We start from the raw sequence: 16546 nt of genomic DNA, 5'->3' as shown, positions 1-16546 counted from the left end.
TATTATATAATCATACTTGTAGTTGTATTATCTGCGAGACATCGCCACCTCGCTGTCTGCAAACAGCTCCACTGTCTGTGTGTATACTCGAGTGGCCTCCAGCTCCAGCAAGGATTCTCCGGCGCTGCAGCTGGACCCTAAACTCTTACATTCAGCATGAAAGGATTATCCTGCGCTGCACCTGGACCCTAGTCAGCAGCCCTCATGCGATGTAAGCCAGGGGCTCGAATACGCATGTTGTAGGACATTGATGTCAGGAGCTTTCTGTAGCTACTGCTGGATGGCGTTGGGACAACGCCTCAGTGAACTATTTAGTTTACTGCGACATTTCGTAGTGACTAGTGAGCTACCTAGCCAACGGAGGTATTATGCACTGGACTATTGCTGGAGCATTTGTTTATGTCGGGAGCTATCCGTAGCTAGCCGGCTGGATAACGTTACACAATGCCTCATGTATTAAACTAAGTGAATAGTTGACTGGGTCATTTTGTAACGGTAGCTAACGTTATCTCACGGAGGTCCCTCTGACTAGACTAATGTCACGGTGACTGTCTGAGGCAATAGCCTCTGTTTACATGCAGGCATACAGGGGTAGGAGCAGCAGCAGCAGTGCTAACTAATGTCACGGTGACTCGGAGGCAATAGCCTCTGTTTACATGCAGGCATACAGGGGTAGGAGCAGCAGTGCTAACTAACGTCACAGTGACTCGGAGGCAATAGCCTCTGTTTACATGCAGGCATACAGGGGTAGGAGCAGCAGCAGCAGTGCTAACTAACGTCACAGTGACTCGGAGGCAATAGCCTCTGTTTACGTGCAGGCATACAGGGGTAGGAGCAGCAGCAGCAGTGCTAACTAACGTCACGGTGACTCGGAGGCAATAGCCTCTGTTTACATGCAGGCATACAGGGGTAGGAGCAGCAGTGCTAACTAACGTCACGGTGACTCGGAGGCAATAGCCTCTGTTTACATGCAGGCATACAGGGGTAGGAGCAGCAGCAGCAGTGCTAACTAACGTCACAGTGACTCGGAGGCAATAGCCTCTGTTTACGTGCAGGCATACAGGGGTAGGAGCAGCAGCAGCAGTGCTAACTAACGTCACGGTGACTCGGAGGCAATAGCCTCTGTTTACATGCAGGCATACAGGGGTAGGAGCAGCAGTGCTAACTAACGTCACGGTGACTCGGAGGCAATAGCCTCTGTTTACATGCAGGCATACAGGGGTAGGAGCAGCAGCAGCAGTGCTAACTAACGTCACGGTGACTCGGAGGCAATAGCCTCTGTTTACATGCAGGCATACAGAAACAGGTGGGGAGTATAGCAGCAGCAGCAGCAGTGCGCGGTGCTGCATGTCTGTGCTGAGACAGCGAGTGAGAACTCCGCTAAAGAATTGGATCATGATTTTCGGTTTTCACATGACTATTTGATTGCCCGCCACACGGCGGTCAGGCCTCTCAGTGGGAGGCGCCAAACGTAAAAACTGAGCGCAAATGGCGGGTGGCGCTCTCTAGTTTCGGTCCCTGCCAGCACGTGTGGAAATTGTTGTAATTAAGGCACATTTTTATCCGTGCGTAATGACAGCTTTAGTGCTGTTGGAGACGGTATGCCTACTTTGATCTCTGGGAGTGATCTGTGGTGGAGTTGAAAATAATAAAGTGAAAGCATGAACTGAAAGCATATAACGCCTGTCTCTCTATACGCCTTCTTTCCTTCTGTCGACCACTCCTTCCTTTCCTCTCTCTCCTCAGTGTTGGTGGTGGTGAACCACTACATGGCCTTCCAGTACTTTGCAGAAGAGTATTACCCCTTCTCAGAGGTAAGGCCTCATCTTACTCTTCTTATCCCCCCCATAGGGGGAAAAAGATGTTATACTGCGATTTGAAGCGAGACTGTTTCTCTCTCTCTACCTCCCTAACTGTCTCTCTCTCTCCCACTCTGTCTCCCCCCTCTCTGCCCCCCCCTCTCTCTGCCCCCCCCTCTCTCTGTCTCCCCCCTCTCTATGCCCCCCCTCTCTCTATCTGCCCCCCCCCTCTCTCTCTCTGTCCCCCCTCTCTCTGCCCCCCCTCTCTCTGTCTCCCCCCTTTCTCTACCTGCCCCCCCCCCTATCTCCCCCCCCTCTCTCTCAAGGTGCTGGCATACTTCACCATCTGCTTGTGGGTGATCCCGTTCTCGTTCTTCGTGTCGCTCTCAGCCGGGGAGAATGTCCTCCCCTCCACCATGCAGCAAGGAGGTGAGTCTCTTATCAAATGAGGCTCGGGAAGAGAGGGGCGGGGGGTTAAGATGTTTGCTGCACGTTGCTATGGATTCCGGTCGCCATCTTTTTTGGATTCACTCGCATCGAGGAAGGGCTGGAGGAAAAAGTAAACCAAACTATCTTTGAACCCAAGAAGCCACCTGTCGACACGCGGCCAGCCGGGGTGATCCTTTATGAATGGCAGCGTGCCTCAGGAATCAGCTCCTCTATAGATACAGGCAGTATGATCCTTCAAGTCAAGTAAATGTTATTTATAAAGCACATTTTAAAGCAGTTGACAACGTGCTGAACAATTTACAAAAAATACAAGATACTATACTCAAACCATATCAAACAATTAAAACATATAAACATTAAAATCACATTAAAACTAAGCGGATGCTCTGCACAAGAGATTTAGAAGGCCAGGCTTAATAAATGGGGTTTAAGCAGCTATTTAAAAGTGGCAAGTGACTGGGCAGACCTAATGTTAGCAGGTAGACTGTTCCAGAGGCGCGGGGCAGCCACAGCAAAGGCTCCATCGCCTCTGGTTTTAAGCCTTGCTGTGGGGACGTCCAGGACCATCTGGTTAGAGGACCTCAGAGCTCTTATAGTTAGTCCATTGGCTAGGGCTGGGGGCGATATGGCCAAAAATGGTAAAAAAAAAATCATATCGTTCGATATTGATATTTGTATTAGTATTAAAAAAAACAAATAATTGTTATTATTTAAACAACAAATGTATGTTTATTTTGCAGCAATTCTTTGTCGTTGCCACCATCTTTAGTGTTACAGCCCCTCACACTCCAGTTCTCAGGCTGCAGCTGGTTTGAAAGCGAAATTACCAAAAAAAGTGGCTGTGGCACCAGGGGAGTTGAACAGTTCTGGCTCTGCTAGTTTCTTTTCTATCTTTTGGCATTTTTTTGGTGGACAAACCACGTACACCGTGACTCGCGACTGGAGACTAGCTCTGCTAGCACACATAGCCTACTGTGTACAGATGGTACTGTATTTTAAATTAGAAAGCAAACCAAATAAATGGACAAGAGAAAAATAAATCTCAATTTAGAAGACACCATCGGTGTCTTCCCCCAGCGAGGCGGACAAGATGCTGGCGCAGGCCTTTATCGCCAGCCTGGCAGCCTCCACTGAACGCGATCGACTCCAAGCACAGACGCTTAGCGAGCGCGAACATTCTTCCATGGAACGAGAACGCTTCCACGCGCAACTCCAAGCGCAAGCCCTTAGTGAACGCGAACACTCTGCGACCCAGCGAGAGCGCTTCCAGGCGCAGCAACGGAGTGACGAAGACCGCATACGCCTAGAGACTAGACGCCTCCAGACGGAAGAGAATATGGAAAGAGACCGCGCCGAAGCCCAGCGCGCCGCCGCAGATGCACAGCGCGGGGCCGCCAATGCACAGCGCGACGCAGCCCAAGCCCAGCGCGAAGCAGAGCGCGACCTCGCTCACATCAAGCGCGAAGCCGAGCGCGACCGATTACAAGCGCAGATAATGGAGCAACTGATTGCCAGGGTAACCCCCCCTCCCTCCGCACGGAGCTCCAGGGCCTCGTCAAGACAAGGATCTAGGGCACCCTCCCCTACCCGATCAAGCGACCCTGAGCCCGGCCAACCGAAAGAGCCTATACCCCTCTCCGAACCCCTTCCCCGACCGGTCCATGCGAGACCCAGCAACAGGGAAGAACCGGCCTACGCCGCTGAGAGACTAAATAGAAGATTACAGGATCTAGATGACCTGGCAGAGGAAGAAGAAGAGGGAGAGGAGGAAAGTCAAGCCCAACAGCAGCATCGTACTCCACAGGACCAGGAGGTCCAGTACAGCCCAGACTTTACCCCCGCGGCTCTGCGCTACAGACCCCCGACTCAATTCACGGGTGAGCTTGACGCACGACCAGCCCCGAGGAACAGCACCTGGGTACACGGGCCTTGGTACCCGACCGGTACCAGCCCACCACGACACATAAGAGGAGACTCGCCTAGGAGGCCTCTCCTCCAACGCTCACCGATGTGCCAGCCATCCATGGCATCGTACCTTGGCACACCGACGTTCCCGGACTTCACACACGAGAACAGAGCACAGTACACAGAGCAACGAATGTGCTTAGAGACAATGATGTCCGATGTACCAGATGAACCGTACAAGTATGCTATCCTACTCAAGCACCTGAAGGTGCCCAGAGCGCACAATATAGCGCTGGCATATTCTACCTCTACTACCCCATACATCGCGGCTCTAGCAGCCCTCGACCAAAGTTATGGACGCATATGGGACTACGTAATACAAGAGTTAAGGAATATTGACCGTCTACCCCCAGCCACAGACAATCGCTCACTAGATGACCTGTCTATCAAGGTACAATCCCTGGTAGGGATGCTGGGGGCACAAAAGGAAAAGGGTATGCACGAACTGTACGCAAACTCTAATGTTGAGAGGATATTAGAGAAGCTTCCGCCCGCCCGACAAGAGCGCTTCAGGCGGCAAAGAGACCACCGTGATCCTAACGGTCTCGAGCCATCCCTCCTAGACCTAGCCGACTTCCTGGCGAGAGAAGTCAACAGCCTACGATTGGATACGTTCGTGCGGAGCACGCCAAGCTCCAGAGAGGGACCTAGGAGAGCAAACGATGGCCGCAGGCTGGTGACCGTCATGCACCAAGCCGAATCAGTACCGAGCAACAAGAACCACAGTACCCCCTCGATGAAAGAGAAGTGGAAGATTGTATGCCCGTACTGCGAAAAGGAACACTGGCTGTCACACTGTGACACGTTCAAGAAGATGACCGCCGACAAGGTGAGTCAATGGATAAATTCCAACCGACGCTGTTACCGATGTGCGCGCAGTCACATGGCAGCCGAGTGCCGCCTAAAGAAGAGGTGTAGTCGGTGTGACGGAGCCCACTTGGACGTTTTACATGACAGTAACAGAAGAAAGCCTGCACCCTCAAGCAGCACAAAGGCAAGTGTTATGTACATTGACCCCGCCAGCAGCGGGGGCGCCCGGGTGCTCTTGAAGGTGGTCCGCGTAACACTGAGTTACGAGAACAATGTCATGGACCCCTACGCCGTCCTTGACGACGGGTCAGAGAAGACCCTTCTCCTCGCGTCCGCTGCGGCCCAGCTGGGGCTGCGGGGGAGCGAAGAAACGATGACGATTCGGACAATAAGAAGAGACCTGAAGACGATCAAGGGGCAAGAACGTCTCCTTCACTATCGCAGCAAGCGGGCAGCCAGAGAGACGGTATAGGATCACTAACGCTTTCACCAGCCAAGATATAGGCCTGTCGCAGTACACCTACCCCATCGCCAAGCTGATGGATAAATACGTGCACCTGCGTCAACTACCTATACCGCTCATAGACGGTGCCACCCCGACCCTGCTGATAGGATCCGACCATGCACACCTCATCGTCCCGATGGACCGGGTCCACACTGGGCCCAGAGGCTGTCCAGCAGCAGTCGAGACCCGCCTAGGATGGACACTACAAGGCCCCCTCTCCAGGGCTCCCAACCGAACAGCAGCCACTCGCTGCCTCCACTCCAGAGTGACAGAAGAAGACACCACCCTCCTACAGCACGTCGAGAGGCTATGGACACTAGAGACAATGCCCTTTAAGAACGAAAAGAAACACATTCGTTCCAAGGAAGACATTTATGCCATAGCCCTCCTCGAGCGGGGGACAAAGAGAGTCAAAGTCAACGGAGTGATGAGATACGCAACTCCACTCCTGAGGCGAGAGGGTATGCCTACCTTCCACGCCCCAAAAGAAGCAACGGAGCGGTATCTATCGAACACAGAGCGGCGCCTAGCCAGAGACCCCGCTCAAGCTACTGTGTACCGCGCTGAGATTGACAAGCTAATCACAGCGGGACACATAAAGAAAATTGACATTAAAGAGGCCGATCAGACGACCGAATCATGGTACGTGCCGCACCACAAAGTCCACCACAACGGCAAGGATCGTATTGTGTTTAACTGCAGCTACCTGATCGGATCACAAAATCTGAATAAAGAGCTCTTGCCTGGCCCAACACTCGGCCCCTCTCTACTAGGCGTGTTGCTACGTTTCCGCCAAGACAAGGTGGCCATCAGCGGCGACATCAAAGGGATGTTTCTGCAGGTGCGACTAGTGGAAGAGGACAAGCCCCTGCTGCGGTTCTTATGGAGAGAGAGGATCGGGGATGAGCAACCATCCATCTATCAATGGGAAGTCCTCCCTTTCGGAACCACATGCAGCCCATGCTGTGCTACGTTTGCACTGCAAAAACACGTCGCAGAAGACCCAGCAGCTGATGAAGAGGTCCGACAAAGTGTAGGAAATAGTTTCTACGTGGACAACTGTCTGCAAAGCGTCTCGACGCCAGAAGAAGCCGAGGCCCTCCTACTCAAGCTCCGCGCCTCCCTGATCAAAGGCGGCTTTGATCTCCGGCAGTGGGCCAGCAGCGACCCTCAAGTACTGCGCAGCCTCTCCCCAGAGGACAAGGCAGCAAGCAGCGAGACCTGGATGGCGACCATCCCAGGAGAAGCCCAAGAAATGACATTAGGACTAGTCTGGCGCTTCAAAACAGACTCGCTCCATTATAAACACACACCCCTGACCAAGGAGCAGGGAAGGTCGACTTCACTACCGACCACAAGACGGAGTGTATACAGAACACTCGCCAGACAATATGACCCGTTGGGATGTATTCTACCTTACACCACCAGGGCAAAGATGATTGTGCGAGCGCTATGGGACAAGGACCAGGGCTGGGACGACCCCATACCCGAACACCTTGCCTCCACATGGAGAGAGTGGGAGACAGAACTCAGCTCGCTCCCAGGTGTCAACATACGCCGCAGCTACTTCCCACCCACAGTGAGGCCGGAGACGTGCCAGATGGACCTGCACTTCTTCAGCGACGCCTCCGAAGTAGCCTACGGTTCGGTGGCCTACTTGCGGGCCCGAGAGGAGGGAGGAGAAATACATACTGCCTTCATCCTGGCTTGCTCAAGAATAGCCCCCCGCAAGCAACAATCTATCCCGCGTCTAGAGCTCTGCGCAGCCCTAGCAGGAGCGCAACTCGCCACGTTAATCCAACGTGAACTCACCATCCCGGTGCAAAGAACAATCCTGTGGTCAGACTCCATGACCGTACTCACATGGATCCAGTCCGATTCGTGTAGATACAAGGTCTTTGTGGGAGTCAGAATCACAGAGATACAAGAGTTAACAGAAGCAGCATGCTGGAGGTACGTGGACACAAAACAGAACCCAGCTGACGTCATCACACGGGGAATGTCCCTGGATGACCTCACCCGTCACAATCTCTATAGTGACGGGCCCGAGTTCCTCAAGCTCCCGGAAGAAGAGTGGCCTACACCCACCCCACGGGAGGCGAGTGAAGAGGAGGCAGAGAAGAAGAAATCTATGTTCTGTGGGTTGACACACACACTCGTCCCCACAGATCCCAACATAGACGACTGCCTCACCCTTGAGAGTGCGCAGCTAAAGACATTCCTGTGGCACCACCCAGAGGTTCCGTCCACTACTGACATTACTGCAGCTAACTACGAAGAAGCAGAACTCCTTCTGCTACAGCGAGCCCAAAGAGACTCGTTCCCAGACGAGCTAGACTGTCTGCAGGGATCGAAGCCAGTCCCGTCAGACAGCAGACTGCTCCACTTAGCCCCTGAGAGCGACGCCCATAATCTCATCAGAGTGGGTGGTCGTCTGAGGAGAGCCCCAGACTTACCGGATGACGTCAAGTACCCGATAGTCTTAAACAGCCGACACAAGGTCACAGAGCTCATCATAAAGAAATACGACGAGGACGTGCACCACGCCGGGGCAGAGAGAGTCTTCGCGGAGATCAGACGTCGTTATTGGATACTGCAAGGAAGAGAAGCAGTACGACGCTTCCAGCGGACCTGTCTAGACTGTCGTAAATGGCGAGCACAGCCCAGTATACCCCGGATGGCTGACCTACCCCCCTGTCGCCTCCGACTCGGCGACAAGCCCTTTCACTCCACCGGTATGGACTGTTTCGGCCCGCTGTATGTAAAGAAAGGAAGAGGGACGGAGAAGCGGTGGGGTATTGTATTCAAATGCATGACCACCCGAGCGATACACATAGAACTCCTTCCAACCATGAGTACGGACTCATTCCTTATGGCCTTCCGGAGATTCACATCGCGGAAAGGAAAACCGTCTATATTATTGTCTGATCACGGGACAAACTTCAAAGGCGGAGAAAGAGAGCTGAGAGAGAGCTTCCAAGCTATGGGCCCAGAACTTAAGACCCACCTCGCTCCCTCTCAGATTGATTTCCAGTTTAATCCCCCGAATGCACCTCACTTCGGTGGAACTTGGGAACGAGAAGTACGTTCAATAAAGACAGCCCTGTACGCCGTGCTTGGGGCCCAGACCGTGGCGGAAGAAGTCCTCACGACAGTCCTCACGGAGATCGAGGGAGTATTGAACTCAAAGGTTATGTCTCCAGTGATGTAGCAGATGTCGACCCAGTCACCCCCAACACTCTCTTGATGGGGCGGCTGGACCCCGCGCTACCACAGACAGTGTACAGGCCTGAAGAAGCGAACGGCCGAAGAATGTGGAGGTACAGTCAAGTATTGGCTGACAAGTTTTGGAACAGTTTCCTCCTCCACTATCTACCGTCTCTACAGACCCGCCAGAAATGGGTGAAAGAAAGAGACAATTTGACGGAAGGTACAGTCGTCATGATTATCGACCAGTCACTACCCCGAGCTATGTGGCCGGCCGGCCGCGTAAGCAAAGTGATCACTGGTGCCGACGGAAAGGTCAGAGCGGCAGAAGTGCTCGCCCAAGGGCGGACATACACCCGGCCCGTGGCGAGGCTGATAGAGTTGCCAAGGCTCCCCGACTCTCTCGATGACGACCATGACCCCCCGACTTTGTGAACTGCCCTACCCTCACAACGGACATTGAGTAGTGGACAGTGCGGTTAATCTGTCTCTGCTTATCTAATTAGGTGCGGACTAATTAGGAGGCGGCTGTTACGAAGGATCAGATTAAACCGAATATATATATTTATTACTTGATATATATTGTATAATATTTGTATATCGTCTGATATCCTTTTTATATTCTTTGTACATATACACGGAATATCCCTTTACCTAGTACAGACCATAATATTTCGTTCTCCTATTGGACAGCGGTCCCTTAGGCGCCACTGCCATACCCCCAAGGTCTAGTTCAAAGTCACCGCCAAAGACATGCCTGGACATGACCGGCTCTGCGCAAGAATACGAGACAGGAATAAGGCTGGTACTAGTTTGTTCACCTAACGTATAAATACGGCGCAGGTGAATACAGAAGTAGAGTTACCCAATAAGTGAAGCCTCACACCACGATACAACGTGCTGTGAAGTAGGGCCCGTTTGGCCCAAAATAGAGCCTTGAGACCGCGTGCGAATTGATAGCTGAAGTATCAGAGTTTAACGCTGTACCGTCGAGTTCGACCTATTCTATTATTTCAGTAATAGTCTATTTATGTATAGTGTATCGTGCGGCTACCGTTCTACAGTGACCAGCATTACCAACGCTTCCTCGTACCAGCTAGTGTGCTTATCCAGGCTGGGCGGCTTAACCTGGTGCCGTCATCCGAGGAGCCCTAGACGAGGACCGTGTGGATATGTACACTGGATAACCTACCCGACGACTACATAGCCCTTTTCGGCTGGATTATATTTGCTTTGGTCCTGTAGCTGATGGAGCGGAGAATCGTCTACACCCACAATTGTGTGGGATTTACCCTGTGAGGAGCAACGTCGAGCCCGCCTCTAGGACGCCTGAGGCTGGCTAGCTTTCTTCCATGCGGAGCTGCATACCGGAGAATAGCTGTTATTCGTCTGCGGATCAAGAGATTATTGCACCGTTTCCTGTACCTGGAGTCTCCTTATTCTTCGTTGACCCAGACTTTCGTTACCGACAAATCCTCCCCCCTGCTGGCCTACAACCGGAGGGACCCTACTAGTATCTCCCGCTGCCCTACTAGTGTACCATAGATATAATTCCTAAGATACAGGTGGTATTCATTATCTCCTGCGTAATATTCTAATGGACTTACGCTCTTGACTTACTCACGCACATTCTTCGCCTTACAAGCGCGACTCTAAGTAAAGTAATGTAATATACTATTATTGCTGCTAATAAATATTATTCTAACCAAGATTTGTGTGGAACCGTGTCATTGTGGAGGTGTTCATCTCATATACCTGTGTACTGTATGGCCAGTAGTAATGCACATAAGACAGTAGTGGTTTAATGATACCATACTTATTTAATACAGTCAGGGAATTGTACCTCTCAGTTACATGTACCTTATGGACTAATATGAACATTGTCAGTATACAGTATGTATCATGAGAACTCGCATGCCAGATGATCTCTGTCTGTGAGAGATATAAATGTACATGTACACTGCTACTCTCTTCCACCCTCCCCTACTCTCTCTCTCTTACACCCTCCCTACTCTCTCTCTTCCACCCTCCCCTACTCTCTCTTCTACCCTCCCCTACTCTCTCTCTTCCACCCTCCCCCATCCTCTCCTCTTCTCCCTTCTTCTTCCCTCTTCTCACTAAAGAAAACACGTTTATTTCACTCACAGTATGGATCCATATTGTAATAAATGATTTGATTGAACTTTAGGAATTGTCTCCTAATCATTCTGATATAAATTTCAATATTAGTATTCCGATTTATATTCTTTTAATACCACGGATCTCGATTCACATCAAAACACGTCATTACAACATTCTTGGTGGAAAACCCATACCAAAACAGTCTGTGTTTCTTTTTTAAAGATCACCTCCAAATATTAACCAACAACTTCTCCTGTCTTTCTTCCAGATGATGTGGTGTCAAATTACTTCACCAAGGGCAAGAGAGGAAAGAGGTCTGGGATCCTCCTCATCTTCTCCTTCCTCAAGGAGGCGGTGCTGCCCAGCCGGCAGAAGATGTACTGAGGGAGCGCGGTGGGGGGGGGGGGGTTGGGGTTGGGGCACCCCGGTAGCGGGAAAGGAGGGGGACGCGGAACAACAGGGGGTCCTAGAGGACTGGATATCAATTCTGGACGGAAGTCAAAAGAAGCGGCTGAGGAGGAGGCTGGGGGGTGGAGGGTGATCACACGAACGGGACTGACCAGCGGACAGATGGTCGCCGCTACTGGACTGGCTCATGCGTTTACACATGTTGGTCTGTCTCTTCTGATTTTGTTTGTACTGACTGAACCACCATAGAGACCTCCCCCCCCCCTTTCCGAGATGCCTCCTCATTCGTCAGCGTTGAGACTTTTCCGTTTTACACTCGCTGCTGTGGAAATGTGCTAATTGAGGATGTGCCGGCTGTTGGTATGGAGCGTCAGGCCAGGGGCGCATGCATCACAGGCCAGGGGCGCAGGCATCACAGGCCAGGGGCGCAGGCATCACAGGCCAGGGGCGCAGGCATCACAGGCCAGGGGCGCAGGCATCACAGGCCAGGGGCCAGGGGCGCAGGCATCACAGGCCAGGGGCGCAGGCATCACAGGCCAGGGGCGGAGGCATCACAGGCCAGGGGCCAGGGGCGCAGGCATCACAGGCCAGGGGCGCAGGCATCACAGGCCAGGGGCGGAGGAGGCATCACAGAATTGACCCAATACTGAAATCCCATACCTAGAGCTACGTGTAACATGTCAGAAATCAAAGCAAAGTGACTTGATTTTTCTGGATTGTCTTGGTAAACCGAAGCATGTTCCATCTCTCGTAATATAGCAAAAGTAATGGATTGAATCTGCGCTCGTTATCCGCCGATACCTTTATTTTTATTTTTTTGCGGTCGGTGCATCCCCGGTGTCCGCGTGCCCTCGTGCGGGTTTTTGGTAGGTGAAACACAGGCTGAGGTACTTTCCGACCCGGTCCTTAATGTCCCGACTGACTAGGTACCGGGGGACCAAGTTTGGACTTCCTCCGTGGCGACGGGTTATAATCACAAGATGGAGCTCTGTTCCCTTCTTCACCCGAGCAGCAGGTTGATGTCGCCCCCCCCCCCCCCCCCCCCCTAATTATTCGCCCGCCCCCCCCCCCCCCCCCCCCCCCCCGCCATTTTAATAAATATACCTCTCAATACACGGTGACCCTTGAGAGGAGATACTAGCAAACAACCTGATTTAAGGCGATCAGGATATAACAAATTCACATGAAAACCGCTCTGCACTGGATTATAAGAGGGTTCAGGTGAAGTAGGTTTAGAGTGTCCCGATATGACCACTAACCCCCCCCCCCCTTTCATTGTGAGTAGTAGAAGGGTCAGTGACGTCAGAGAGACACTCGATGAGGTGGTAGGGTTTTGCTGTCTCAATGCCTCATGGGACAGCAAAGCATAAAAACCCGCGCTTTTGAGCCCAGCGCTGCGACAGCACCGATTCCAAGGGAGCGTGGGACGTGCGGACGGCCACGCCCCCAACCCCCCCCCCCCCCCCCCCCCTCACGTGGCTCACGGGCGAATCGAGCGTGTTTACGAGAACATCGAGTGTCTGGGATCCAATCAGGACGGGCCGTAGGTGAGCCAATGGGAGGCTCGTCCTGTTGTGGGCGGCGCTATGGCAACCGCGTAAATAGGTAGCCTTACCTCTTAAAATGTAAATCCCCTCACGTGATTGGACCACGCGCAGATCGATTCCCAGGTTCACACGCAAGTCCTCGAGGACAGAGGCCTTAAGTCTAGACATTTGGCGTTTAACCTGTGAATGTGATCCACAAGGAGGCCATTATCCCCGCGACAGACGAGGTGTGACGTGAACATGGTTAAAACCCGGGAGGAGCTGTATCACATCTGTGAAGGAAGTGACTTCATACATCGGAAAGCACCTTTAAAAGTGAAGTGAGATCGATGGGAACTCCTATTCTGGGGTCATTGACTGTCTTGTACGGGGTCACCTAACTGACAATGTGGCCACATAAGATGTTCTTTCTTCTCTTTTTTTGTTTTAGTTTTTAGTTTTCTTTTGCTCAGCATCTACAAGATCATTACTTACCAACGACATACTGCTCAACTATTCATTCTTTCTCGGACTGTTTTTAATAACTCGGTAATAACAAAGTGATTTTTGTACATCGATTGGTGGAAAAGAAAACAGAAACAAAAGGCACCCATAAATGCCATGAATGACTATGAATCTGTTATAAAGATAGCACTTGTGCAATGGCTTTTGTACATCCATGGGTGTCGGAAGAGACACGGACTGCTTAAGTGATGTGAAGAGAGAATATTAAAAGGCAGTGACATGTTTTGAGATTCTCTTTGCTTACTGTTGTTGAATGGAACGTGCAGAGGGGGGGGGGGGGGGGGGGTCCAGATGATGTGTTTGCTTTGACCTCTACAGCGGTGTGAAGGACCACACATACACAAATACACAGATACACACGCACAAACACACACACACACATAAAAATACATACGTTTGTTTGTGAAATATGGGGACATTACATAGACTTACATGCATTCTGTATCTAACCCTAACCATAACATAACCATAACCTAATTTGTGTTATGGGGACACCCAAATTTGTCCCCATAATATTTTTGGTACCCATTGCGTGAGTGTGTAAACAGGTCTGTGTCCCCTGTAGTATAGAAATACAAGTACACATGACACACACACACATGCACACAAATATACACGCACCTATTCCTGACAGGCCAGACAGACTGCAGGGCCACTGCTGTGACGGCTGACCCAGTTTCCTGTGATTTTGTCACCTCCCAGTCACCCCTCTTTACAGTTCTGTCTCCTATATGAGCCACATTATTTATTCTCCAACACACTTTTAGTCCCATAGCTGAAGCAGCAATCCTTTAGAGGAACACAGAGGCATCATGGGAAATGTGCTTACCGTCTTCTCCAGAGTCGGACATGGATGGATAGGGGGCTGGGGGGCGACAGATGCTCAGGGGGTAGAGCAGTCGTCTGGTAATCCGGAGGTTCCCGGTTCGATTTCCGCTCCTCCTAGGGCAGCGTGTCGAAGTGTCCTTGAGCAAGACACTTAACCCCTAACTGCTCCCGATGAGCAGGTCGGCACCTTGCATGGCTGCCTCTGTCGTCGGTGTGTGAATGTGTGAGTGAATGGGTAAAATGTGAGGAACAAATTATAAAGTGCTTTGCATAAAAGCGCTATATAAATGCAGCCATTTACCAATGTTCCACTCTGTGCGTTCAGTAGAAAGATATCCGGCTGCAAGCTAGCCTAGCTTAGCACAAATGAATGGAAGCGGATACGCACCAGCTAGCCTAGCTGTTGACCGACAACACCTCTCCCTGAGTTTTAAGCTAGGCTAGTGGTCTGTATACACTTCCAGTCATGCAGCCGGATAGCCGTCTACTGATACACAGGGAGGAGATGAGTATCTATCATCTTGTCTGACTGGAGAAGACTGTAAGGTATACATTGTGTGTGTCGAGGACCCTGAGTTGATACAGATCAGGCCACTGGTCTCGGGACGCCCGCCCCCCCCATCTGACAAGATTTCTGGTGTTCCGACGTGATTCAGTCCAGAATTCCATAGTTGAGTATCCTGTATACTGTAGTTGAGATAGCAGTGGAGAAAGTGAAACCTGTGATCAGAATCGCCACTCTACGAGATGCAGTATCGTTGGGCTAACTTCTAGTGAAGGAGATCGTGACCGTTCCCAATATTGTTCTGGGCATCACCAGAAACCCCTCGAGAAGGGAAGCGAGAAGCGTCTCCGGGGTTTGAATAGCTACACCTGGCTGAGCCCAAGTGGAACTGAGTTGGGACTTGGGACCGTCCATGTATTGTATCCAATAAATCAAATGTGGTAGCATCTATGGCACTCTACCGCCTACATTTCATTTGCATTCTTAATTAAAGTGAGGCCCAAATAAAAAGGACATTAGTAACTTCAGAGGCCAGAGAGTGGGACCTATAAACACATTTACTATCCAATAGCATTGTGAGGCTGAACAACAGGATCCATTGACTATGTAAATGTGCTTAAACATTTTTAATGAACATTTACAGACTCTTTTTTTTAAATAGCTAAAAGTGCATTGAGACGAGGACAACTCATCTACTCTGCATGGAGACGAGGACAACTCATCTACTCTGCATGGAGACGAGGACAACTCATCTACTCTGCATGGAGACGAGGACAACTCATCTACTCTGCATGGAGACGAGGACAACTCATCTACTCTGCATGGAGACGAGGACAACTCATCTACTCTGCATGGAGACGAGGACAACTCATCTACTCTGCATGGAGACGAGGACAACTCATCTACTCTGCATGGAGACGAGGACAACTCATCTACTCTGCATGGAGACGAGGACAACTCATCTACTCTGCATGGAGACGAGGACAACTCATCTACTCTGCATGGAGACGAGGACAACTCATCTACTCTGCATGGAGACGAGGACAACTCATCTACTCTGCATGGAGACGAGGACAACTCATCTACTCTGCATGGAGACGAGGACAACTCATCTACTCTGCATGGAGACGAGGACAACTCATCTACTCTGCATGGAGACGAGGACAACTCATCTACTCTGCATGGAGACGAGGACAACTCATCTACTCTGCATGGAGACGAGGACAACTCATCTACTCTGCATGGAGACGAGGACAACTCATCTACTCTGCATGGAGACGAGGACAACTCATCTACTGTGCTCACTGAGATCATTTTCATAAGATACCCCTACCTTTGCGCTAGCTTACAAGATGAGCACGCTAGAGTCTGCGAAGGTCAGCCGATGAACCGCACCCTTCAGGCTTAATGGGGTTGGGGTTAGAAAGGATATAGTCTTGACCTGTGGCCCCAGAAGCCCAGGGCTAACAACTCACATGCCCTCCAGGGCCCCTCGAGGCCCCCCGGACCCCACATGAGAGCCACTGCCACGGTGTGAGATACAAATGTCATATCTGACACCGCTAAACCCCTTTCTCATTGATTTATGAAGCTATTTAATAATAGTACTCAACTGCTATGTACATTTAACGTTTTAATTGAATATGGGAATAATATGAAATAATATCAGGATATCAAAATATGCATCAAGATGTTTACATAGTTGTCCTGTGACAATTCTTGTCCTTTGATAAATGAGGACGATTCTGAGAGAACTGGATTCGGGCAGAACGGGTGGTGAAATCCCCCACCTTGCCAAATCGCAAATCAGGATGAGTGTTTTTATCACATTGCTTTAAATTATTCAGTCCCTCTAGATCCCTGGTTAGATGTCAAACGTATTTTCGAGGTACTGTAC

The 16546-nt window shown here is 50.9% G+C and overlaps 1 protein-coding gene across 1 annotated transcript in view; it reads left to right on the top strand.

Moving 5' to 3' along the window:
• tex261 (testis expressed 261) overlaps positions 1-12269 on the top strand; it is a 43348-nt gene extending 31079 nt beyond the window's left edge. The window contains exons 4-6 of the mRNA XM_084313706.1: positions 1747-1814; positions 2126-2228; positions 11126-12269. Coding sequence (XP_084169832.1) covers positions 1747-1814; positions 2126-2228; positions 11126-11241 — 287 coding nt within the window. The 3' untranslated portion in view covers positions 11242-12269. The remainder of the gene's footprint in view (positions 1-1746; positions 1815-2125; positions 2229-11125) is intronic.
• Positions 12270-16546: the final 4277 nt, after the last annotated feature.

The sequence above is a fragment of the Notolepis coatsorum genome (assembly GCF_963971535.1).
Source record: "Notolepis coatsorum genome assembly, chromosome: 4".
Taxonomy (NCBI): Eukaryota; Metazoa; Chordata; class Actinopteri; order Aulopiformes; family Paralepididae; genus Notolepis; species Notolepis coatsorum.
Note: the sequence above shows the minus strand (reverse complement) of the source record. Positions and strands in the feature narration are given on the sequence as shown.